At 32.4% G+C, this 26072-nt stretch overlaps 2 protein-coding genes across 3 annotated transcripts; one reads left to right on the top strand and one right to left on the bottom strand.

Annotated features, from left to right (window-relative positions):
- Nucleotides 1-12375: 12375 nt before the first annotated feature.
- LOC133675477 (zinc finger protein BRUTUS-like At1g18910) lies at nucleotides 12376-22903 on the top strand. 2 transcript variants are annotated; one of them, XM_062096870.1, is made up of 12 exons: nucleotides 12376-12898; nucleotides 13694-13909; nucleotides 15293-15487; nucleotides 15562-15905; nucleotides 16075-16300; nucleotides 16424-18129; nucleotides 18717-18938; nucleotides 19035-19172; nucleotides 21148-21382; nucleotides 21466-21525; nucleotides 22437-22508; nucleotides 22589-22903. In XM_062096870.1, the coding sequence occupies exons 1-12, from the start codon at nucleotides 12587-12589 to the stop codon at nucleotides 22688-22690; spliced, it is 3828 nt and encodes a 1275-aa protein (XP_061952854.1). In that variant the 5' UTR covers nucleotides 12376-12586; the 3' UTR covers nucleotides 22691-22903. The 2 variants fall into 2 exon arrangements, with proteins under 2 accessions (XP_061952854.1, XP_061952853.1); XM_062096869.1 differs by having other exon boundaries at nucleotides 22580-22903.
- A 959-nt stretch (nucleotides 22904-23862) lies between these two features.
- Nucleotides 23863-24860, bottom strand: LOC133675478 (LOB domain-containing protein 27-like). The gene is made up of 2 exons (XM_062096871.1): nucleotides 24148-24860; nucleotides 23863-23965 (listed from the first exon to the last, which is right to left on the bottom strand). Exons 1-2 carry the CDS (start codon nucleotides 24858-24860, stop codon nucleotides 23863-23865), a joined length of 816 nt encoding a protein of 271 aa, XP_061952855.1.
- Nucleotides 24861-26072: the final 1212 nt, after the last annotated feature.

Below are 26072 nucleotides of genomic sequence, written 5' to 3'. Positions count from 1 at the left end.
TCTCGAGTCAACCTGTCAAATCCGTAGTCGAGATAATGAGATTAAAATAATCTCATAAATAGTAAATTAAAAAAAATTATAAAGTCAAATTCTCAATAAACCTAATATTGAAGAATATTATTGAAATTAAAAAAAACCACAAAAAAACACTATTACAATTAATAGTATTTCGTGAGGAGATGTACAATAAAATCTCATTCTCTTTTAGTTTTTTTTGTTGATAATAATAACTTCATATAAAGCAAATTAAAACAAATAACAAAGATTAGTTCTTAAATAATCTAATATTAAATGATGAATTAAAAAAATTAATTAAAAAAAATTCGGATCAACTAGTCAAACCTCATAGTTCAGGTTATACGATTAAAATAATCTCATAAAAAATAAATAAATAAAATTATAAAACTTGATTTACAATAAATCTAATATTAAATAATACAATTAAAAAAACTAAAAATTATTATTATAATTAATAATATTTTATAAGAAGAAGTACAATAAAATTCTCTCTTTTTTTAATGATTTTTATTAATTTTCCTTTCACAATTTTTTTTAAACAATCATTTTCCCTTTGATTGAGAGCTAATTGTCGTGTTCATTGCTCAATTTCAACCAATAGCTACACCGATGTGACTATGTACTTGTTCAAGATCATTACACAGATATTTTCACAAAAGAGGTCATATTAAACATGGAATTGGACCTAATTTTTAAAAACTAACGAAGCAAACGTGATGGGCTCAGATTTATTAAATACAAAATTCAAAAAGAAAAAGGAAATAAAATGATGAGCTTCATATTATATATATAAAAAACTAAATGAGTTCAATTTTTTATTATAGCTCTAATCATTAAAAAAAAAAATTGTAGATTAAAGTAGTGTAAATATAATTTGTCCTTACTCAAAAAATGATTAAGCCTTCGGGGGTAAAAATATTTTTTCCATAGAATATATTCATCATTACAAAAATTTATTAGAGATAAAATGGTCCAGACACGTTTTTTTTATTATACTGTACTGACTATTTTTCCTTCAAAAGCAAAAAAAGATTTTTGAATGAAGGACTCTTTTGTCTTTTTAAAAAATAAGCAATAGAGTTATGATTATGCCCTTGAAAGAGAGAACAAAATATAAGGCTTCTTCATCTTTTCCTTTATTTTAAATAGTAAAATAGTGGAATTAACCTTACAATTTGAAAAAACAAAAGCTATTTACGAAGGTGTTTTGATTTTTTTTTATTAGTTTTGTTGTAACTTTTAGATTTTATTAGGGATTGCTTGGTAATTTTAAATTTTTAAATATTATTAAAAAACATTATTAATGCACACTCGTTAACACATAATGGTCTATGTGTCATTCAAATGGCGTGTGAGAGATCGTGCAATGGCCAAAGTCCTATTTTTACCACGGTGTTGATAATCACTTGCTACCAATGAGGAATTCTTACGCATTTTCAATTGAAAATTGAGGTAATTGAATTTGCACCAATAGAAATCATAAATTTGATACACAATAGAAGTATATTCTAGATCCTTTTTTTTTTTCATTTTTGATAGTGAAGGGGAGTCTTCCATTCTATCCTATTCATCGGTACTAATCACATATAGTGGAAAATTTTTATTATTTCTTTTAGAAATAGAATACCTTTGATAAACTAGCTTTTTGTTTCTTTTGGTAAATGTAGAAATAATTTTCTTTTTTCTTTTAAAATTGTTAGAGTTAGAAAACCATTTTTTTTCAACTTTCTAATTTTTTTTAGTTTTTTTAAAATGGTTTCAAAAAGTAAAAGCTCTTTTCGGAGAGAACCAAAAGGAAGTTCAACTTTCATTCCCCAGACTGTTAAAAAACAAAAATTATTTTTTTGTCTTTTCATTTTTTTCTAATGGTGTAACGCGTGCTTACAAAGAAGATCCAGTTGGGTTGTGGTGAATGTTTTTTTCTCTCTCATTTCCTAGAAAAACACGTCTGAACTTCCATAAAAACAATTAGGTATCGATTTTAGTCATCCTTCTTTTAATTATTGTTTATTTGGCTTTTAATTCTTTTTAAAGTTTGGATTTCTTTTCAATTTCATCCCTGAACAATTTATTCAATTTGATTTTTTTTATCCGATTTAGTCCCTCTACTTTTAATTGCTCTATTTCTGTGCTTTATACTTTTTTTATTATTTTGTTTTGCAATTTCATCCATTTTCATTATTTTGCATTTGTTTTTTAATTTATTTTTTATCTTCATTATTTTGATTGCTATATTCTTATCCTTTTCTTGGTTTATCTTTTTTTTTTCAATTTTGTCCCTTAATATTTAATTTTATTTGGTTTTTTTTATCTAGTTCCGGTTCTCATTCTTTCAATAACTTTTTTATTTATCATTTTCTTAGTTTTTTTTTGTTTTTCAATTTAACCCCTAATTATTTTCTTTCATTTTTTATACCATGTTTGGTTTGTATTGTTTGGGTTTTGAATTATTTTACAGTTGAATATTTTACCTTGTTATTTTTTTGTGGTTACCTTCCAATAGAATAGTTCTTTATTGAATTTTGTTTTTTCAAATTCATCATTTGATATTTGATTATTAAGCCCTTAGCTCCATTGTTTTTTGCGTTTTTCTTTTTATTAAGTTATCACAATTTCATATATCGAGTAATAGGTTATTCAAGTTAACCATGATTGCCTTATATTGTTTTCCCTTGATTTTTTGTTTAACAATTTTCATACTTTGATGTTAAATTATTGGTCATTGAGCTATGTGATTTTTTCACTGTTTTTTTTGTTGGGATGTCCTGAGTATTTGTTATTTAAGTTACCCGAGTTAACTTGCATTTTTTTACTCAATATTTTATTATTTAACTTCAGTTTTTTTTGTTCGGTCCTTCTTTTGAAAGTTTATTTTTTATTCCAATCTCATGTTGCGAGTAAAGGGCCAATCAAGTTAACTTGGATTTATTATGTCTATATATTTTTCTCTTCACCCATTCATATTTTTCCCCTATTGTTTTTATGTTTTCTATCCCATGATAGTAACAAAATGCTATTTTAAATAGCGTTTGGTCAGTGTTTTGAAATAAAAAAGACATAAGCAAGATAAATGAGATGAGACCAAATAATAAACAGAGATAGAATTATGTTAAGTAATAGTGTATAAAAGAATGTGAATATCTATATATATCATGTTTGGTTGATGGCAGAAAGATGTAATAAAATGTAAAAATTTTATTTTACTCTTAATCTCTTTTTTTTTTCCCTATCTTTTTCCGACATTCACCTCACTGCTAAAATGTTCATAATGAACCTCCATTTTTTATTATGATAATAGACCAGGCCTTTCCAAAATATGAAGGCACTAGTTTCTACAGAACCGGAAAATCAAAGCTATGCAATTAAATAGATTTTTGGTACTCATCAAATAACTTGAAAAATTGAAAAGTCCGTATAATATAAAATTTATATTTTATATATTAATTTATTCAAACTTTAATTTTTTTTAGTTTAATGTGGGTATCCGGGTCAGTTTGCACGCACCTTAACTAATTCTATATGTCCTGAAGTTAACGACTATGTAAACTTTTAGTGGCTATTATATAAGTAACCATTCGAATTTAAAATTATAGAAAAAATAAATTTATTAATCCTAAATTTTTATTATTTAGTCACCATTTAGATAGTTATTAATTAATTAGGCAGGTGAGGAGCGGGAGGTTCTGTGGACCAGGGGCAAGGAACGTGGAGGCATGAGTATGGCACGCAGCGGGCCCAAGTTTCACACGTGCACAAATAGCGACACTAAAATTTAAGGCTGGCAAAAAAAAATAAAAACTTTACGCTTGACCAGGGCACAGGCGAAGACAATGTACGGACGGCGTGAACAAAGCCCTCTCTGAAGTCTGACCAAAACCAATTTGGCAAGAAGTGGAAAGGCTATGATTCTTTCAAAAGCTCATTAAGATAATCACTTTGTTAATTAGAGAGATAAAGGTTATAAACCACGCTCTTAATTATGGCGTAAGTTGCACTCCTTCGATTAGAGAGAGAAAAAGTTGAGCACTTGATCTTTCGGACGGATCTCTTTAATGTTGATCATTTCAGAGTAATTTATAAATAAAAAAAATATTATTTTAATATATTTTATAATAATAATTTTTTAAAATAATAATAATTATTACACTCTCTATTATTTCTTTTCGCTAGAAATGAAACAAAATGAAGTAAATATAATCTTAGTTTTATATTTTTGCTTATCTTGGATTTGTTAAATGAATATTTCTATATTTTTGGATTTTCAAAGTTAATTTGTTCCAGCAACAAAATCGAAATGGTCACCAAAACGTCTAGTATCTTTTCTAAGTTAATTGGAAAGAACAATATAACTTAAACTATCCTTATTCGTTACATTTTTTTTTAATTAAGGAAACTGTATTCGTCAAGCAAGAAAATTAAGGCAATGTTTGTTTTATGAAAAGTAATTTAAAAAAAAATTAATTTTTTTTATATTTGTTTATTATTAAAAAAATTAATCAACAAAAAACATTTTTAAGTTAAAAAAATTATTTAGTTTGCAAGAGAATATTTTTCTTTTATTTTGAGTAAAAAATACTTTTTAAAAATTATGAAAAATTTAGAAATATCTTTTTATTTATTGATTATATCAATTTTGATCCTCAATATTTTGATTGTTGTATATTATTTTTTGAATTTGTTTTTCAATTCTATTCCTTAAAATTTGATTTAATTTGATTTTTACATACATTTTAGTCCTCGTTTTTTATTATTATTTGTTTTTCTCTTATTATTTTTTTAATTGAAAAATTTTATCTATCATATTTGTTCTTTATTCTTTTAATTGTTATTTATTTTTATTTGAAATAATTTATGAAATTATAATTTTTTTTAATTTCATCATCTTTCAACTTTTTTATCTATCAAATTTGGTCTTCATTATTTAATTGTTATTTATTTTATTTAAAATAATTTAAAAAATTATATTTTTTTAATTTCATCCTCTAACTTTTTTATCTACAACATTTGATCCTTATTTTTTTAATAAAATTAAAAAATTAAAGCATTAATAAGTTATTTTTCAGCTCATTTTCCATGACATAATCAAATACCAGAAAATCTTTTCTAATTCATTTTCTATGAAACTATGAAACATAAAAAAATAATTTACTTTTCAGGAATTTATTTTCCAATACAATTACTTTATAGTAAATAAATGAATTATTACTGAAACTTTTTTTTTGGTAATTTTAATTGTATCTTTGAATTAGATTCGATGAAAGTATAGGTGTGGTCTTATATGTGTGTGTGTGTAAAAAGAATGTTAATTTACGATATGTGATGTATAAGTTATTAATTTGTTTTATTGTTTTATCAGGATTTAAGGGAAATACCATAAGAATGTTAAATTATTATTTCTTCATTCTCTTTTGATGTATTCATCAATTATACTCCCGCATGTATCATTAATTTGATATTACAAATTAAAATATGCAATTTTTTAATAGTGAGAATAATTGAAATTACACGAATGAATATCTATCATGGACTACATATATTTCTAGAAGAATTCTCAAAATATCCCTATAAATCCACAATAATACTCCTTTTGTCCCAAAGTTATTGCCGCATTTGACTTTTCACAAAGATTAATAAAATGTAATTAATTGCATGTCATGTTATTTGTTTTAAAGGTTCTTTCTAATGTTGCTCTTATTTTGATTTTGTAGTGGGAGGTTTATTTACCACTAACATATTGAGATGGGTTCAAATTTTAATACATATGCTAGTAAATAATATTCAGATTTATACAATATAATCAATTTTACTTTTATAAAGTATCAAAATAAAATTTTCAAAATATTTTCTTGATTACTTCTAACGGGTTATTTTTTAAGGGGAAATAGATTATTATTTCAAAATTTTTTTTAATGGAATTGGCAAGTTGAACTACGGGTTGGTGGATCAAACTAATTTATGAATTTGTTTAAAAAATCTAAAATAATATTGTTTTAGAATTAAAGAAACAATATCATTATAGTTAAAAAAAAACTAATTCCAAATAAAATCCATTTTATATAAGGTTTTATAATATTATGATATTGAGAGTAAACAATTTGTTATTTTCTAACTAAACTAACAATCACTAAATGATTGATGGTAAAATTGTTTGCAATGGGTTATTACATTTTACATGATATGTGAAAAAACAATGGAGGGTCCTTGATTTTTTCATATTCTTTTAAATAATTTTGACAAGGTCTAAAGGTAATAATATGACATTATTATTTGGAATTTTATATTTTATATTTTTTTATTTAAATAAATCTTGAAGTGCCTAATACTCAGTGAATAAGAGATTGATTGATTGATTTAAAGATTTAAAGGAGTAATCAAGGCTACAATAGAAAAACTAAATCCTCTCAAACTTTAATTTGGTTGCGATAGTAGCCAGTGTCCGAAAACCAGCCCCCCCACACACGGGCTAGAGTAGAAAATTGGCAACAACATAATAATTTAATTTTTTGATAATTAGTATGCGTCATACGTTTATTGTAATGGTCTTATTGGTTGTTTATCAGACTTAGTCAAGAATTCAATTATGTATCACACAATTTCATTGTTCTCGTTTTGTTTTCTAGTAAAAACTCATTTATATTCAACAAGCATAACAACTTTAGGTATATAAATTACCTGTTCAAATACTTCAGTTTTGCAACCGAGTTTAACTCTGTTTAGATTGCTTCTTTCTATATTGGCTAATCATTTCTATGTTGATATTCTTTCACAATTTGTGGTTTAATTTCATCATCATTTCTGGTGATGCCAAAAGCAACCTTAAATGCAAACACATCATTTATGGAAAAGAAATTCAATCCAAAATTTCTCATCTATGAATATAGTTTATGGAGATCTCATTATTTCCATGCACCTTAATCTCTTTAGGAGATGCCTCTTCAGAAGGTCTCTCTTCATAAAGATCAATATTAGGAGATGGTTTGAACATAATATTTATTGTTTATTTTGTGGACGAGGACTCTTCAAAAGTAACATCATCTATTTGTTTTATTTTTTCTTTTCAAGAATTTTTATCCTTAGCGCGAATAAGTCTTTCATGCTTCAGGTTTAGTATACATTCATTTGTTGCTATGTTGGATTTTTTTTCTTTAGAGATTTCAATTCTAGATGGAGCATTTGCAGCTGAAATGTGGGACTTAACCACCTTTTTGACTATTGATGAAAACATCCTGTAATTGATTTGCACTATTTTATAAATGAATTATCTTTTAAACTTGAAGTTCATATTGATTTGTCATTGAATCAAAATGAGATAACTTTAGGTTATTCCAAGTAATTTATTGTTGTGCTTCAGACACTAACTTTTCTTTTTTTAATGACGAGAAAATATTCTCATCAAAATAACAGTTTTCAAAACATGCCTGAAAAACTTCATCAGTCAAAGGTTCAATGAATCTAATAATAGATGGAGAATCAAAACCAACATAATTCATATTTAACGTTATGAACTTTTAGTTCTTTATAGGGGTGCTACAAACACATATACCATACAACAAAAGATTCATAGATGAAATATATTTGGTGGTATACCAAAAACAAGTTGCAAATGAGGATATTTATGGTAAGAACTTGGTCTAATTCTAACTAACAGTGCAATATGTGATATAGTCTAGCAATTATTTGAAGGTGATTTATAAATGATTATGCTAAACCATTTTGAATATGTATATAAGCAATAGGATGTTCAACATCAATTCTAATAAAAGTGCAAAAATTATCAAATGCTTGAGAATAAAACTCACCAACATTGTCCAATTGAATTTCCTTAATTGGATAGTCAGGAAATTGCACCCGTTGTCTAATAATTTATGTTATTGATTTAATAAATGCAATATTTCAACAAGAAAGTAAACAAACATGTGATCATATACTTGATACATCAATCAATATCATAATATATCTAAAAGGTTTGCATGGTGGATGAATATATAAGCAGACTGGCAAGGAATTTTTTTTTTCAAAAGGGCTGGTTGGAGTCTTCTCTAAGCATAACACAAGTAAGGAAAGTGTGTGTGTGTGTGTGTGTGTATCCTTGAGTTCTTTTGAGAAAAGATGATGATTCTATAACAAAATTTAATGGAGATGGATTGGTAATTAATTTACCTTGAGAACATGCAACACATGTATTTTCACTTGGTAAAAGGAATCTTTAGGTTTTTTTAGGATGCCCATATGAATGTCCAATAATCCTTCTCATCGTTATTGATCCTGGGTGTCCAAGTCGATTTTGCCAAAACATAAATATTTTTGAATCAGAACACTACTAATATATGACAACATTTATTTCAATAGATTTCATGATCGTATAATAAATTCCAGAAAAGAAAGCAAACAGTTTTTCAAGAACAAGCTTCTGGATTGAAATACATGAAATAGTATAAATATATTCTTTTCTATCTTCATCTATTATTTCAATATTATAGCCATTAATATGTACATCTTTAAAACCGAGTAATTTTTTTTAGACTCAGGTGAATATAATGCATCTTTGATGCCCAGTTTTGTATTATTTGGTAACAAAATATTAGCTCTTCCAAAGTCTTTAATCATGTTTGTTGGACCTGATATTATATTGACATTATCTTTGGTTAATGTTAAATATTCAAAGTATTTCTTTTTCTTGAGAACTGTGTGTGTTGTTGCACTGTCTACCAAACATAAATCTCCATTCTATTCAAAATATAATTCAAGTTTATTATTTAATTGAAATAAAATTAACATTGTTTATTGAAAATACAATAAAATAAATATCCTAATGCAAATAAAGAATATTAATCATCCTCAAGGATTCCACCATTAAGCATGTTATATGTTTTATTTGGGTTTTCAAAGAAATAAAAAAACATCAAGATAAGCATTAACATCAAGATAAGCATTAACATCAAGATAAACATTATGATATTCAAAATCATCTTTATGAATAAAATTAGTCTTAACTACATTTTGTTTCAAAGAGGCTTGATATAAATCTGTAAGATGTTTTAGCATGCGATAATTACGAAACTAATGACCATGCATACAACACCTATGACACTTATCTTTAGGTTTATGCAGATTCTTTCCCTTTTCTTGTTTGGGTTCATTATGTCTCCACTTCTGGTAAATGGTGTGTAATATCCCACATCGGCGGGTGAGGACTTGGGGGAGGGCTTTATATGAGCATGCTCACCTTGACTAATAAGACGTGTTTTGGGTTCATGCGTGGCTGCTAAGAACAAATCCGTGAGGTCCATGGACCAAAGCGGACAATATCTTATTAGTAGGGTGGGGTGTTACATTGGTATCAAAGCCCGACTCACTCGCTGTCTAGTAGTGTCGACGGGGTCGTTGGACTCCTTAAGAGGGGTGGATTGTAATATCCCACATCGGCAGGTGAAGACTTGGGGGAGGCTTATATGAGCATGCTCACCTTGACTAGTAAGATATGTTTTGAGGTCATGCGTGGCTGTCAAGAACAAATCCGTGAGGTATATGGGCCAAAGCAGACAATATCTTACTAGTGGGGTGGGGTGTTACATGGTGGGTTGCCTTTTAACAGATTATCTCTTCTCTATTTCTATTTATTTTTTCCATATCTATACCATTGGTTCTTTCTTGTCTTTTGGACAAAGGTTCTATTCACTTCAAGGAATGGTCTAGAACCTGTGAGATGAGATTTATGATTTTTCATCAAAAACTCATTATTTTGTTCAGCCCAAGAATACATGAAATTAGTTCTGAGTACCTCTTGAAATTACGTTCTTTATATTGTTGTTGCAGGATAATATTTGAGGAATGAAAAGTAGAGAATATTTTCTCTAAGATTTGGTTTTCTGTAATATTTTCACCACACAGTTTTTGTTGCGAGATAATTTTAAAAGAAGCAGAATAACCGATTTAAAATCTTGCAACCTTAAATGCAACCAATCATAACAAGCTTGAGGAAGTATGTTAAACTTTTGATGGTCATATATTTTCTTTAGATTTTGCTACAAAATAAGAGGATTTTTTATTGTGAAATATTCAACTTTTAATCCTTCATGGAGATGGTGGCGAATGAAAATCATTGCTTTTGCTTTTGTGCGATCTTGCAAAGATGTGTTATTTTCTTCTTTGATGGTCTTTATAAGATTCATAGCTTCCAGATGAATCTCAATGCCAAGAATCCATGACAAATAATCATTCTTAGAGATATCAAGAGCGGTAAATTCAAGTTTCATCAAATTAGATATTATTTATATAAAAAATAAAATCATGAATATAAAAAGAAAAAAAAATCAATATTTTAAGACTGATATTTATTTAATTTTTTCAAAATACTAGTTCTTCAAGAATTGTACTTAATTTATTTAATTCTTTAGGGACATACAATACTAGTTCTTCAAGAACTTTAAATCTCGATGAATAAAAGAAAAGAAAATCTGCCAAAATAATATACAATAACCAAATATATTTCATAAAGTATGAACAATAATGAAAAAAATATATATGAAAATTGATACAAGCCACGTAACATAGGATTTCATGCATGCCAAGATTTCAAGTAAAAACATGTATGTTTTATAATAAAACTTAAAAGAGAAATTCATATATTTTATTATATATTTTTTCAATACACATAATACAAGACAAATAGTCTTATTATAAGAGAAGAAAATGAGAACATTAAAGGACACTAGAAAACCTAAGTGTCATGAAAAACCAAGAGACTAAACCCAAGATCATGAAGTTCAAGAGATTCTAATGAGCATTCAATATATATAATTATAAATTTTATAACAATTTCCAAGAAATTTCTTTCCAACCTTTTCCTTTTCATTCAAATCCAAAATCCAAAATGCGAGAAGTAAATACATTAAAAAAATTGAGCATTTTATATCATTTCCATTTTTTGTTTTTGTTTTTTAAGTTGTTTTTTCAAAAATTGAAAACTTGTTTGGTTGGATAGTTATTTTTTTTATTTATAAAACACATATAGTCTTAATTGAATATTCAAGTTATTGATATTGATGTTTATGTTATTTGAAGTTCAAGAGTTCGTTACCCATTCTCTATTTAATCTAAAAATACATCGATCTTGATCTTAGATGCCTTGAATTTAGTCTTTGCTAATTTGAAGCATTTTTTAACTCAATTTGAGATGTTCTTGCTCCAACATCATCCTAATCCGAACTTGATCCAATCCTTGGACATTGTGAACTTGATCCACTCTCAAACCTAAGGTGCCCTATATTCAAACTTGAATAGCCTCATTACTGCTCATGACATAAATAATATTTGTTTTTGCGGTCTAACCTGTCTTTTGAGAAATTTTGATTTCTTTGGCTTAAAATTATATATTTTTAATATTTTTGAATTGTTTTGATGTGCTGATATTAAAAATAAATTTTTTTAAAAAAATTATTTAATATATTTTCAAGTAAAAAACAATTTAAAATGCAACATCTACTATAATTTGAAACACACTCTTAGTCCTAGCTCGACCCTCCTTGTTATTGCTCATGATATAGTCCTTGCCTGACCTTTCAACACCTTAAACTTGCCCCTTAGGCTTTTAGGAATCAATACCTAAGTTTCTCGTACTTGACTTCAAATGCCACAAACTTGATCTTGAATGTATCTTTGGCGTTCCATACTTGATACATAAATCCAAATCCATCTCAAACCTTGAGTTCTTGAGCAACTCCCAGGAACCTTGAACCTAATCAATCCAATATTCTAGTGTCTCGTACTCAAACATAGCTCAACCCCTGCTATCTCGATTCAATAACGCTTTGCTTTTTATTCAATCCTTGCCATCACTAACCCTAACTCGACCCGATCTACAAGCACCTTTAGACTTGGTACTAGCTCAATTCCAAATCCATTCTCAACCAGAGACTCGATCCTAGCTTAGAGTATGTTTGACAGTGTGGTAGTGGTTGCTTTTCAAATAATTTTTCGTACCGAAATGCATGCAAATGATATTTTTTTTATTTTTTAAAAATTATTTTTAACATCAGCACATCAAAACGATCCAAAACATACAAATTATATTAAATTTTAATAAAAAAAATTTTGAATTTTTTGGAAAACAGTTCCTTAATCCTCTAACGCTATGAACTTGGTACGAATTACATTTATGAGAAATTGTTAGGTATCCATGCGGTGGTCCGATTCCAAAAGCACAAAAGAGAGATCCACCATGATGATCACAATGGATCCTACTATCATGGGCGTGAGAAACCGATGCTTGGAAAATACCTAAACATCTCTACAAACTTATTTAGAAATTAGAATTGGCGCGCGCTTGGGATTCCAAAGTCAATAGCGAAAAAACAAAGCTGCTAGGTATAACGTCCCAATCGCGCTTCGTGGCAGACAAATATACAAATCATCAATACATCATCATAATTTTTTAAATAATCAATCTATCAATCTTACTACAGAGAGACCCTAATCCCAAACTTTCCTGCAGCTATATCCTTCTCTCCCTCTCCGATGCCAAACCTCCCCCCCCTCTCTCGATCGCCTCCGTTAATGTTACAATTATATGGACAGCTTCGGCGTCGGCGATTCTCCGAAATTACCGCCGGATAAGGAGAGAGATGTGGAGTCGCCATGGCCGCCGGCCGTGGAGGAGGCGGAGTGTTTCTCCAATGTCCGGCTCACAGACGCTCCCATACTTTTGCTTGTTCATTTCCACAAGGCACTGCGGGCGGAGATAGCTGACCTCCGCCGTCTGGCAGTCACGGCCTCCGAGGCTGAGAGTGAGGCTCGTCGACCCGAGCTGGTAGTTGAGCTCCGTCGAAGATTCGATTTTCTCAAACTTGCGTATAAGTATCACACAGCTACCGAAGATGAGGTGTGTGTGTGTGTATGAATAACAGACCACAAGCTTATCTATTGTGATTTTTTTTTTGTTGTGGTTGCTGAGAAAATTGAAGAAGAGAAATAAATGAAAAAGGTTTTTTTTTTCGTTTTAGTTATGCAAAGTAAAATTTAGCTCTAGCACTTGTCAGAATTAGGCTTGATCGAGATAGAATTTATTATCTGTGCCCTAGATTTCTAAGCAAACAAGCAGAACATGCAATTGAATTTTGGTGATATTTCTAAATCCGATGAGCAATTGGTTATTTTAGGGGGGGGGGGATTGTAATGTTTACTTGGCAAAATTCAGGTAAGCAGCCTCTCTCATTTCTGAATAATTATTTAATTACTTAATCAAAGAATATGAGCTAACAAATACATGAAGTTGACTTTCATAGCCACCACAGTTTATTTGCGGAGAAGTTTCCTTAAGTCAAAGCTTTTAGGAATGCTAATAAGTCGGGCTTCATCCCTTCATAGTTGGGTTTGTTAAGATAGATGGTCAACATATGTAAATACTCCACAGATTGTATAACTGAAGGGAAAGATACGTTAATCCTCATATTAAACATGTTTATATTATGTACCCAATGAACAAGAGAGTTTTAATTTGCTTGATTGATGCACGTTAGTAACGATATTTACTTGGGGCATAATTTTGAAACCAGGGGAGTGAGATTTTGATCTCTTAAAATTCAAAACGCCATGTACTTTGACTTTCATGCTCTTAAGTTTGTGCTTCTTGTTCATGTCTATGATTTAGCAATTATGAGTTGTTTTCATGTGGCAGGTTATCTTTCTTGCATTAGATACCTGCATTAAAAATGTTGCCCGTACATATTCGCTTGAGCATGAAAGCATCCATGACCTCTTTGGAACTATTTTTCATTGGTTGGACCGATTGGAGGAAAATAAAAGTGGTTTGAAGCCCTTCCAGGAACTTGTAGTTTGCATCGGCACCATGCAGTCCTCCATTTGTCAGCATATGCTGAAAGAAGAAGAGCAGGTAACCATTTGTTTTTCCTGATACTGTTAGTCACATGAATTACTGTGTTTCACCATGAACAATGGTTTTTTTTTTTTTTCCTGGTGCACTCTCCAGACAACGTGCAGAATTTTTCTTCTTCACTTTGTTATCAATTGCTTTCACTGGTACTGCACTAACATGTTTTGTTTTTTGCTTTTGAACTGAAACACGGTTCTAAAATAAAAAAAAAATTCTGATTGCTATACCATTTGGGTACATTTCTGTACATGAACGGTTTGCATGGAAAAGGATAGGCCTCTTTTGGATGTCAAAGAGCAATCACTTGAAATTACTATCGTTGCATTTCAGACATTTTTGGCTTAGTCAATAATCACTCATGAAGCTTTCAGAATTTGCTTTTTGTCTAATATACCTCTATTCTAAATTTGAATAACCTTTGCGCGTGGACCAGAAAGCTTCTTGAACACCATGGTGCGCCATCTGGATCATTAATTGGCAGCTAAATCTCCTATTATATTCAATAAAATTTTGAATTTCTATGGTGAAAAATAGAAATGAATGAGAGGCCAACTTTGGGCACCAAGTTTGTTTTTTTTGGCATCCTAAAGACAGATGAAGAAGACATGCAAGAATTGCAAAAGAAAGGGGCAAAAAAATGATGCAGCTTCCTATGCAGTTCTCTGCTCTTGGTTTTGGTACTACAACAATTGGTCTACTGCCTTCAACATTATACTAAACTAATTCATAAATATGCCTCATGTCAGATGCAACACCTAGTAACCACCTTAATATGTGCTTCAATGTACCACTAATGGACGAGCATACCAACTAAGCCTACCTGTTATCAACAACAAATTAGAGCAAGCATTTCCTTTTCTGCAACTGTAGATTATTCCTACCCTTTTGGAATTTATTTGGAAACATAAAAAATAATTTTGCAATAATTTATCACATAAAGTAATAGTCAGTGTTGTGATGCTAGAGACTCTCTAGGTAAAACTGAGGGTCATCCAAGGCTCCAACTGTACATTTTCATTTAAGCGAGGAAGATGAAGGACTCAATTTAGAAAAAAACCTGGAAAAAGGATTGTACTACTTACTTCTTTCATGATGCAGCTTCCATTTAGTCTTCATTCCACAACTGATGTCCAACAGGATGTTGCCTCCTGCTAGCTTCCATAATTGTTGAACTAAATCCATCCAGGAGTTCTTTGGAAGATCTTACAATGAATTGCAAGACTAGGATGAGTTCAAAATAAACTAGCTATCTAACCAATTCTCTGAACAACATTCAATCTGATAATTTCATGCACTGCACATCATGTTTGACATGATTCAAGCTTTTGTTCTTTGTATTAGAAATATCATAACCATGGTGTATGTATATGCCTCGGGGTACAGGTTTTTCCTTTGCTTATGCAGCAGTTCTCTCCCAGTGAACAGGCTTCACTTGTGTGGCAGTTCATTTGCAGCGTCCCTGTGATTGTGCTGGAGGATTTGTTGCCATGGATGTACTCCTTTTTTTGTCCAGAAAAACAAGTGGAGACTGTACAATGCATCAGACAAATGGTACCCAAGGAAGAATCATTGCAAGAGGTAGATCCTGAGCTAATTTCTCTTCCTAGTATAAATCAACTCTCTGACTGTGATTACCTCATATGGTGTTGAAGGTGGTAATTTCTTGGCTCCTTAAAAATGATCAATCCTCTCCTAGGGCTTGCATCAGTATTAGACAAGGAAATCAGGATGTAACCAACAAGATGAAAAGCACACTGCAATTGCAATCCTCTAAGAGGCTTTTGGAACAAAATCAACAAAGAAGGAAACATTGTGTCCAAACTGACGTTGGAAAAAGTCTGGTTGATTATCTACATCTTTGGCATGTTGCCATCCAGAAAGAGTGGAAAGAAATTTTGGAAGAGTTGTATCAGATTAGAACCTTAATCAGTGCTTTAACTGTAGATTCAATACTCTTCAGGCTGAAATTTCTCGCTGATGTGATTATCTTTTACAGGTAATTATCATAGCTAACTCAGAAATTTCAGTTTTACTAGACAACTCAATTTCATAAGGTTCCAGGTTGTATATTTTGATTTTTTTCTTCTCTTTTTTTTTTCTTGCAAATATCTATCATCTTTTTGGTCATTTTATATATTTCTTACGGGATGTTTTCTTGTAAACAGCATTGCATTGAAGAGGTTCTTTTACCCTGTGTTAAAGCTTGCGAACAAACACATGTTCCCTTCCTCCAGTGAGCAGTCCTCCATTGAAAATCACATAGAAAGCCTACACAAGTTGCTGTATTGTCAAAAGGGCTTACCATCGTGCAAGTTTGTAGAGAAGCTTTGCCAAGAAATGAAATCTTTGGCGATGGATCTTACCAAACAATTTATTTTTTATGAAACCGAGGTACTGTTTTGTTATCTTCTTTTCTTTGTCATGTTGCAGAAGTCTTGATCCAACACTAGTCAGTGATTAGTCATTACATACCACTCACCACATTGTCAAATGACAGATTCCTGTCTTTATCAGGTATTTCCCTTTATTAGCAACAACTGCAGCCTTGAAACACAGCTGCAGATTTTGTACATGAGCCTTCATGTTATGCCACTGGGGTTACTGAAGTGTGCAATCACTTGGTTTGCAATTCACTTGTCTAAAAATGAATCCAGGTCCATTCTTGATAGCATGAATTTGGGGGATGTTTTAGCCAACAAATCTTTCACTTTCCTTTTACTTGAGTGGTTCCACATTGGTTATTCAGGCAAAACCTCCATGGAAAATTTCTGCAAGGATTTGGAGAAAGTGTTCAGGAGCAGATATTCTATTCTACCTGAGCAAATCAAGGATGTAGTTTCCTTATCCTCACAGACTCAGACTTGTAAAGAATCTAAATCTAATAATATAGAACCGGTCTCTGCGAACAAGGGTAAAAATTTTATTTCTTATGCTTTATCTCCTGGTTCCCACAGAGTTAAGGCATGTGACACATCCTACACTAGCGAAATAAATCTGCACATATTTTTTCCTGGAACATTATGGGCATCGGATGCTTTTCTTAAATTGCCTGGTGGAGAGAGTTCTGCAGCTCCAACTATCAATCAACCAATACCGATGGATTTCATTTTTTTCTTCCACAAGGCTCTCATGAAAGACTTGGAAGACCTTGTCTTTGGTTCGGTTAAACTAGCTGAAAACATCGGATTCCTAACAGAGTTCCACCGACACTTCCATCTCCTGCAGTTTTGGTATCAATTCCATAGTGATGCAGAGGATGAAATTGTCTTTCCAGCCCTGGAAGCTAAGGAAGAAGTTCGAAACATTAGCCGCTCCTACACCATTGACCACAAGCTTGAAGTTGAATACTTTAATGAAGTTAGCCACTTGTTAGATAAGATGTCTGAATTGCACATTTCCGCTTCTACTGATGATTTGGAAAAGCAGGATCGGATACTGGTGAAACACAATCGACTATGTATGAAACTCCATTATACATGCAAGTCAATGCATAAATTATTGTCTGACCATGTTCATCGAGAAGAAGTTGAACTTTGGCCCATGTTTAGAGAATGCTTCTCCATCCAAGAGCAAGAAAAGATCATTGGACGCATGCTAGGGAACATTAAAGCCGAAACGTTACAAGATATGATACCCTGGCTTCTTGGTTCTTTAACACCTGAGGAACAACGTGAAATGATGTCTTTATGGCGTAATGTGACAAAAAATACAATGTTTGATGACTGGTTGCGAGAATGGTGGGAAGGGTATGACATAGCTCATGTGGCAACGGAGTTGAATACTTCATGTACTACTGATCCTCTGGATATTATTGCAAGATATCTGCCAACAGAAGCCCTTGACAAACAAGTTGATGATCTCTATGATACCATTGAGTTTTCACAAAGAGACTTTTATAGTGTTAATATTGAGAAGCAAGAAGAAGAAAGTTTCGATGATAAAGTAAATATACATAATGGAGATCGAAACAATGATGAATGTTCAGAATGTAAAAAACTACTTTGCGAGGGTGACAAGGAGAGATTTAATGAAGTTTCTAATCTTACAAATAAGACTGATAAACCAGGCCAGCCTTTTCAATTAACTCTGAAGTCCAAGTATCACGAGCGGCTTCTGAAAATGAGTCAGGACGATATGGAGGCAGCAATAAGAAGAGTATCTCGCGAATCATCCTTGGATCATCAGAAGAAATCATTCATAATCCAGAACCTGATAATGAGGTGGGTTTAAGCTTGTCTTTATTGTTATAATTTTAGAATTTTACCATAGTGAAAAAAATTATGATACTTAATAAGCATAATGTGTTAGTCTACCAGAAAAATGGCTTACACGGCATCATTAGTGCCTCCATTCCATACTGAGGAAAGACTACCAATAAAACTTATGCTTTTGATTTCAACCAGAATCTTTACTTCCCTTGATTGAAAAAGATAATATTCTGTCTGATCAATTACTTTTAAGATTTAGTGCACTAGGTTGGAGCAACAGACCAATTTATGCTATTTGGTACATCAAGAAACCAAAAAAAGATGATGTAAGCAAGAATTATTTAACCCCAGTCAAACATCAATAGTATATGGCTACTTTACAATTAATAAAAAAGAACTTGATTCAAACACTTAATGACACTTGAAGTTGTCCATGATTGCAAACATATAACCACATCTATTGATGTTTGCTAATTACAGTCATCAATGTTGGCAGATACTGTTAAGCTCAGGCACTACATTCTTTTTCTTTCTTTTTTGTGACCCCTCTGCCCCTATCTGCTAATGGAATATTAACAGCAGCCTCCATATTGTTTCAGCCGTTGGATTGTTCATCAAAAGATATCTCATACAGAAGTAACCATCTCAAGTAATGGTGGGGAAGAAATTCCAGGTCAGCATCCATCTTATCGGGATTCTCCTGAACCAATCCTGGGTTGCAAACACTATAAAAGAAACTGTAAGCTTGTCATGCCTTGTTGTAACAAGATTTATACGTGCATACGTTGCCATGATGAGTTGGCTGATCATTCAACTGATAGGTATGACAGAACTTTGAATAACATTCTATTTGTGGCCCTTTGAATTTGTTGGCCTTTTTTCCTTCAGTTCTTTACATGTTTATATTACTTATGCAGGAGAGCTATTACAAAGATGATGTGCATGAAATGCTTGATTATACAGCCAATTGGAGAAACATGCTCAACTGTCTCCTGTAATAATTTATCGATGGGAAGATACTATTGCAGGATCTGCAAATTGCTTGATGATGAAAGGTGATGCATCCTTACAAACTTGAACTTTTCTCAAATTTACAATAATTTATCTTGTTGAATTGGTAATCTTCAAACAATGATAAGCTTTCTAATTTTTCTTTTTCCCCAAAGTTATCAAAATCTTCTTCAGCCAGAAGGTAGATATGCAATAAGTATGATAATCTAGAAGTCAGAAATCTTCCTTAAAATTAACTGAATCAGGCATTATCAACTCCAATTTTTGAAGAAACACGGTGAGCATATCAAGAATGAAAATCAGCAAATCTTGGTCAGAGACACAAGATTGAGGAAAGGAAGAGAACTTATTTTGACTAGTTGTTTGATAGTGGTCACTCTGGGGAAATCTTTGAGATCTTACATCCTCATTAGGTGCAAGAAACTCTGAATATACATGTTGCATTTGGATGTCATAGGTGAGAGAGGCTCCGAAGAAGATGAGGATAAGGAGAGCAAACAGTCCTGGCTGAATTCCTATAGAAGTTTGGAAAAGCTAAGTGAAAGTGGAACTGTGGGAGGGGTGTGGTTGGTGAAAGCATTCAAAAAGATATTAAAAACGAGTAAGATACTTGATAATTTGAGGAACTCCCTTATCCCTTAGATAAAAAGAAGTTGGATGAGCAAACTACAAAGTTGCACAAAATATTGGGCACTAAACTTAATAGATACTGTATTTAGTTCTGCGAAAGGGTGCTTAAGTATGATTAACTGAGATGCCACAGGATCTGAAAAATAAATTAGGTTTAATGCTTGGGAAATTGTCTACAGAGGTTATTTTTCTCTAAAAAAGAATAAGACATATAGGAAGAAGAGACTTTCCTATGGTCTTCATGATTTAGAGAATGTTTATGATAAGCATGCGAAGGAAATATTTTGGCAGGTGTTGGAGAAATAAGGAACCCTGTCTAGTATATAACTTGAAAACAAAGTATATGCATTGCAATTTTAGCAATGACATGGTTATGTGGTGGTTATTAACCAATATACAGTAAAGTCGATAGAGTCTGATCATTTTCAACTAGTCACTAAACAAGAGGAGAATAAAGATGAGGATATTACGGGTGCCCTAGTTGGATAGGCGGATTAAATGGAGAAATGAGATTATAATCTTATGCATAGAAAATCCTAATAGTTTAAAGGTGAATTTAATAAACCTGTTAGTAGACATTGATATAGAACAAGTAGATGGAATGGCAAAAGATATGAAACCTTGAATCTACTTAGCTGACCAGAATCCACTAGGCTAAACCTTGAAAACCACAAAGGGTTCTTCGGCTCACAATAAATTCGGATTCCTGAAATCTAGAAGAGGAAAGAAATGCCACACTCAATGTTTCATATATCAAACACTGTCCAACAAAGCTGATATAGGCGTAGCAGAACCTTAATTCAGATATGCCAAACTTAAATTTTCACTCATCAAATGCTGTCACACAAAAGAATTGTAGTTCTATTTGGATTGGTCCCCATTCAGATATGCTCCATGTTTCTAAATGTAGCTGAGATGCAGATGTTAAAATGGATGTGCAGCAAGAAACAATTATATCCTGTCTGCTTTCTCAGTGGCTAGATTTCTACAAGAATTTCATTACAGTATATTATCATAATTCGGGACTTACATTGCAAGATAATCCCATCATAATTCATCATAACAAAATTATACCCTCCCCTTCAATGTTCAGATCTATCCAAATTTTGATCTTCCACATAATCTCAAAACATATAGTAAAAGACATTCTTTCCTTGTTATTTAGGCAATCTGTGTCTCTTCTCTAAACAGGAAGTTCAATGTGCTTTCAATATTTGTAATCTTTACTCCAACATTTTCTATTTTATTGTTCATCATCTTCCTTTTATGTTGACAATTATATAAGGTAATAGTGCTCACCTGCATCAGGTCTCTGTCTATATATTTTATTTGAGTTTTTTTTTGTAAAGTCCAAACTGTCAAACTTTTAACATGGAATATGTTCAATAGGGAAATCTACCACTGCCCTTACTGTAACCTCTGCCGAGTGGGGAAGGGATTGGGCATCGATTACTTTCACTGCATGAATTGCAATGCCTGCATGGCAAGGTCTCTTTCCGTTCATGTATGCAGAGAAAAATGTCTGGAGGACAACTGTCCAATTTGCCATGAATACATTTTCACATCAAGCACTCCTGTGAAAGCCCTTTATTGTGGTCATTTGATGCACTCAACATGTTTTCAGGTGCCTGGCTAAGCTAACCTGCCATTTTCTTCAAATAATGTATATTTATATAATTTTACTGGTGTTTCTTATGCTTCTGCTAGGAATATACTTGTACTCACTACACCTGCCCAATCTGTAGCAAGTCACTTGGAGACATGCAGGTCAGTTACCTTATGTTTTTCTGTCTTTTTCGTAGTCAGTTTCTTCTTGTTTTTTCTTTCTCGTTATATTCCATTCTCTCTTAAGCAGTTTGTATTTTTGATGGTTGAAGTATTGCCGAAGTACTAATATCATATTCTTATAACATATTCTTCATCATCATTTCCACTTTATTGTGTTTTTCCATAAGTAATCAATGCACTCTGAAAGATGACTTGTTCAATGCTAAAACTGAAATTTACTTTGAATAAAATTTACTGATTTGGAAAAGAAGGAAACTGATTTGCTGAATATAAAAGTTCATGATTATTGACAATAAGTTCTTCAAGCTAAAGCAGTTCTAACATATATTTGACCACTTTTGAGGATCAAGTGGTCAAAATTTAGTATGACCTGTCTTCTAGGGCTCATCTCATCTCTGAATTTCAGGATAGAACCAGGGCAGTGGTATAACCATGAAAAACTCTTGTTTCTGTGGCTAAGTTTGATAAATCAGTACAACTCAGTAATTGCTGTGAAATTGTTCAAGTGATATCATTTTAAACTTTAAGGATCAGTGTGTATAATTTCCAAGATGAATTAATTCCTATCAGCGAATAAATGATCAGGCAAGGTTCTAGTTTGTATTCAGTTCTGATTCAACTTTAATGTAAGAAACTATCTTCATTGTTGCTCCAGACATGCGTTTCTATGGAGAAACAACTCTCTGTGTACATAGATGTGGCTCTCTCGACAGTCTTGAATTTCTCTGCATTTATTTTTGACAATTTTGTGATCTTATGAAAGGTCATCTGCTTAACAGGCTTCTTTGTAAGCCATTGAATATTCTATTCACATGCTAGTTTTATTCAGCTGCTTTGCTATTGTGGGACGTCTGGAATTTCATTCACTAAATTGTTCGAATATCTTTCAGGTGTACTTTCAGATGTTGGATGCATTACTGGCTGAAGAAAAAATTCCAGATGAATACTCTGGACAAACTCAGGTTTATAGATCTCCTTCCCTCATTATTCTTGAGAAATGTTATAAAATATATCCTTTGATGGATTGTTAAAGGGATTGCAGTTTATACTCTGTAATGACTGTGAGAAGAAAGGAGCTGCTCGTTTCCATTGGCTATATCGCAAATGCCCATACTGTGGCTCATACAACACCAGGCTTCTATGACTCTTGTTGATGCAAAGTGAGTGTCAACAATTTCTTTCCTCAAGATACCGCATGGAATGATGAGCTTGTTTATAATTGTTTCTGTCACTTGCATTAGATGAGAGTGATAATAATTTTGTTGCAGCTTCATAACTTGCTCTAAGGTAGTCTTTCTTCGATGAGATATGTAGTAATCCAAAATTCTTTGCTAAAAAGAATAGCCGTTTTTTTCAAGACTGCTTTTATGAAGTTGCTTGGATTTTCTTTTTTCTCTTGTTCTTCTAAATATAGCTCATACATACTACAGTAATGAGAAGAAGAGTTGAAACTTCTTTTGACATAATCGCATTTGATTTTTTTTTTTCCTGTTTGTTTTAGAAAAAAAAAACTATGTTTATATACTGATACAGCATATAATTTGACTAGATCCTTCTGTAGTTATGTACCCCTTCCTGACTAGAACGTCATATAGTGGAGCCATGAAGTTTAAATAAGCACAAAGAGCTAAGCCACCTCCATTGTATTTTCTCATCCTGTTCCTACTCCCTGCTGGATGCTAACAATACCTCCATCGTCTGTCTAATGAAATGTCAATCAACGAAGTCTGCTTTTACTTCTGTTCATCTTGAATCTGTTTCATGGAACTTTACACCAGAACACCTTCAATCAAAACGACCACTATATTATCCATCTACCACATACTGAAAATCTTGAACTAGCCCATTCAACGACACCCTTCTCAAAGATCTTGATAACTCGGTCATTGATTTAGAAATCGGTGGCCCGCTGCTGTAGAAATTGTGCCGCTTAATGTTTTCATATCCTGATTTGCAAATTAGTAATTCCATAGTGCTTCAACAACCAATGGGTTTCGTATAAGAATAAATTCATACTAGTAAAGAAATTTTGAAGTAATCCGGGTAGGGTTTGCCGTCATTGTTCATAATATATTGATCCACAAAAACCTGATCGACATATTCTCCATGGATTTGATCACTGAAAACTAACGCGTTGAGGGATTATATAATTGACTAAAATAAAATCAAGTTATGCATTCTAAACAGTGAAAAGAAAACAGAACCTCAAAATTGTGGAATGTACTCTATGGCATTAATTAGAAGGGGGGGGGGGGGGGGGGGGCAGTAATGTAATTGAAATAAAAAGCTATCTCAGTTCTCTTATCTTGTTCCTAATCAATTGATACTGGTAAGACTAAAACATGCAGCAGCACTCTTCAATTCATTCTCTGCAGCATGCTCCATAGATGGTGCGGTGTCCTTCAATGATTCTTCTGAGCTGCATGCATGCATGCATAAAATTTTCACCATAAATTAATCAGGAAACCAGTATGATATTAAACTAAGACATGTGTGAAGATCGAATAGCTTTTAGCACAGTAAGTTTAATCGAAACAACTCTCTTCTCGAATCGCAGCCCGTGGAAGGAAAGAAGAAAAATAATGAAGAGAGATAACAAACCTTGATTCGTATGGTTCTTTAGTTTCAATATACGATTGCCTGTCATCAATAGAATCAAAAAATGGATGCATCTCATCATAATCTTGAACAATTTCTTGTTGGGTGGCTAGTGGCTGTGAAGCAGCTAGCTGAGACTGAATAATTGGCATGGAATTGATGTTATAGTTAGTAGCATAAGGATGTTGACCCCAAAGTGAGTTCCCAGCATTATCATTAGAATCCAAGTAATTAGAGCTGTAACCGGTATTACTACCAACAATAGAGTAGGAGTATTGTTGCGCCAAGCAAGGCTGAGGAGGCGCCATTCCTAATTCTAATTGGGATGGAACATCCTCAGTTAAAGCTGCAATCTGATGTTGATGCTGCTGCTGCCTGTACATCTCAAGGTGTGCAAGGACAGCACGGAGCTCTTCTTCAGCCTGCCGAATCTGGAAATGCAGTTTACAGATGATGCCCCAGCAGCCATGAACAGGAAACCTGTCGCGAATATTGGCCTGGTAAATGATAGAACGCATTGCTTCCTCGTGTTGGTGAGGATCAAGATTCTCAAGTATCTTGAGGATTTTGCGCACACCAAACAACTTATGAGTATTTTGGAACAACCTCGGTTGGTCAGGAGGGAAGTAAGGCGCTAGAGGACACTCAGAGGAGCACTTCCTCCTTTGATACTTGCACGAAGCACAAGCTTGGCTGGTGCCTCCCTTAAGAGTCATGTTGTGAACATCAAAGAAGATGATAGGAGCATGAATGGTTAATGAGAGAGAAGGTTTACATTAAGGAAATTTATTAATAACAGTGGGGAAGAGGGAGAGGGAGAGGGAGAGAGACGTGTGATTGTTTTAGTAGTTGTTTAAACTGAAATGGTTAAAACGTAAAACATTTTGGTGCTGAACAAGTCTGATAGGAGCGGATTTGCTGGATGTGAAGAGACTGGGTAAAAAGAGAAGATTAACGAAGATCAAAGAGAGCGATTATGGCGGAGGTTGGTTTTTATTTTTTCCTTTCTTAATTAATTTCAAGCATATATTATTATTATTGTTATCATATGACGGGGAGGGACAACCGTAGCAATTCTAGCTTCCACCGCTCCTATCTTTCTGCCTCATCTTTCTATCACTATATATGGAATGGAATGGTCAACTCTGCCACTTGATTACTCTTAATTAGTGTACTGTTTACGTGGCCTGTAATAGTTCTTCATGCCTGCAGGTTTGGACTGCTTTACCAGGTGCGGGGAATCCTTTGGCCTGTCCAAAAGTCTTTCCCGTCTTTAAGGTTGTCATGGGGGTGCCATGGAGTTATAAAGCTCTGCTATAGGAAGCCTTGCAATTGAATATATATATATATATATATATATATATATATATATATATATATATATATATATATATATTGAAATACGAAAACAATTCTATAATTTCATTGAGCTACATAAAATACAGATTCTATTCTTTGATTGGTTCGAATTATATTATGCATTAGAACATCACATTTCATATCCTTTTGCATCCATTAAACATGCATGCCCGGTCACATCAAGGTCAAAAACCCCTGTATGGAACTTCACCAGTGGACCTATAGTTGAGTCTGAACAACCACCTTTGAGAAATATCCAAATAATCCATAATAACCAGACTGTCGAGGCAGCCCCTTACAAATTATCCACTGATGATACCCTTTCCAAAACAAAACACATCAATAACCAAAACAACTTTACAAACACCAACCTCAATACTTTGGAAAAGCAGCTTACACGACTTGAGAAACAAATACAAAGAGCTACTACAAGTTCAGTTGATATATATATATGTCAAGGGCACACTTCAGAATGTTCCTTTGTTAAGGTAAGGTTAATTGGCCATTTTAAATTTAGTTTTTAATGTTCATTTAAATAAATTGAGCTTGAGCTCTAGCTCGAGTAGAGT

This window comes from Populus nigra, chromosome 16 (genome assembly GCF_951802175.1).
Source record: "Populus nigra chromosome 16, ddPopNigr1.1, whole genome shotgun sequence".
In the NCBI taxonomy this organism is placed as follows: Eukaryota; Viridiplantae; Streptophyta; class Magnoliopsida; order Malpighiales; family Salicaceae; genus Populus; species Populus nigra.
The sequence above is the reverse complement of the archived record's forward strand: the minus strand, read 5'-3'. Positions and strand labels throughout refer to the sequence as shown.

Coding starts and splice junctions, on each gene's coding strand:
- LOC133675477 (XM_062096869.1), top strand. CDS start 12,587: ATGGACAGCTTCGGCGTCGGCGATTCTCCGAAATTACCGCCGGATAAG. Junction 12,899..13,693: donor ACACAGCTACCGAAGATGAG/GTGTGTGTGTGT, acceptor TTCATGTGGCAG/GTTATCTTTCTTGCATTAGA. Junction 18,130..18,716: donor ATCCAGAACCTGATAATGAG/GTGGGTTTAAGC, acceptor ATATTGTTTCAG/CCGTTGGATTGTTCATCAAA.
- LOC133675478 (XM_062096871.1), bottom strand. CDS start 24,860: ATGACTCTTAAGGGAGGCACCAGCCAAGCTTGTGCTTCGTGCAAGTAT. Junction 23,966..24,147: donor AAAGAACCATACGAATCAAG/GTTTGTTATCTC, acceptor GCATGCATGCAG/CTCAGAAGAATCATTGAAGG.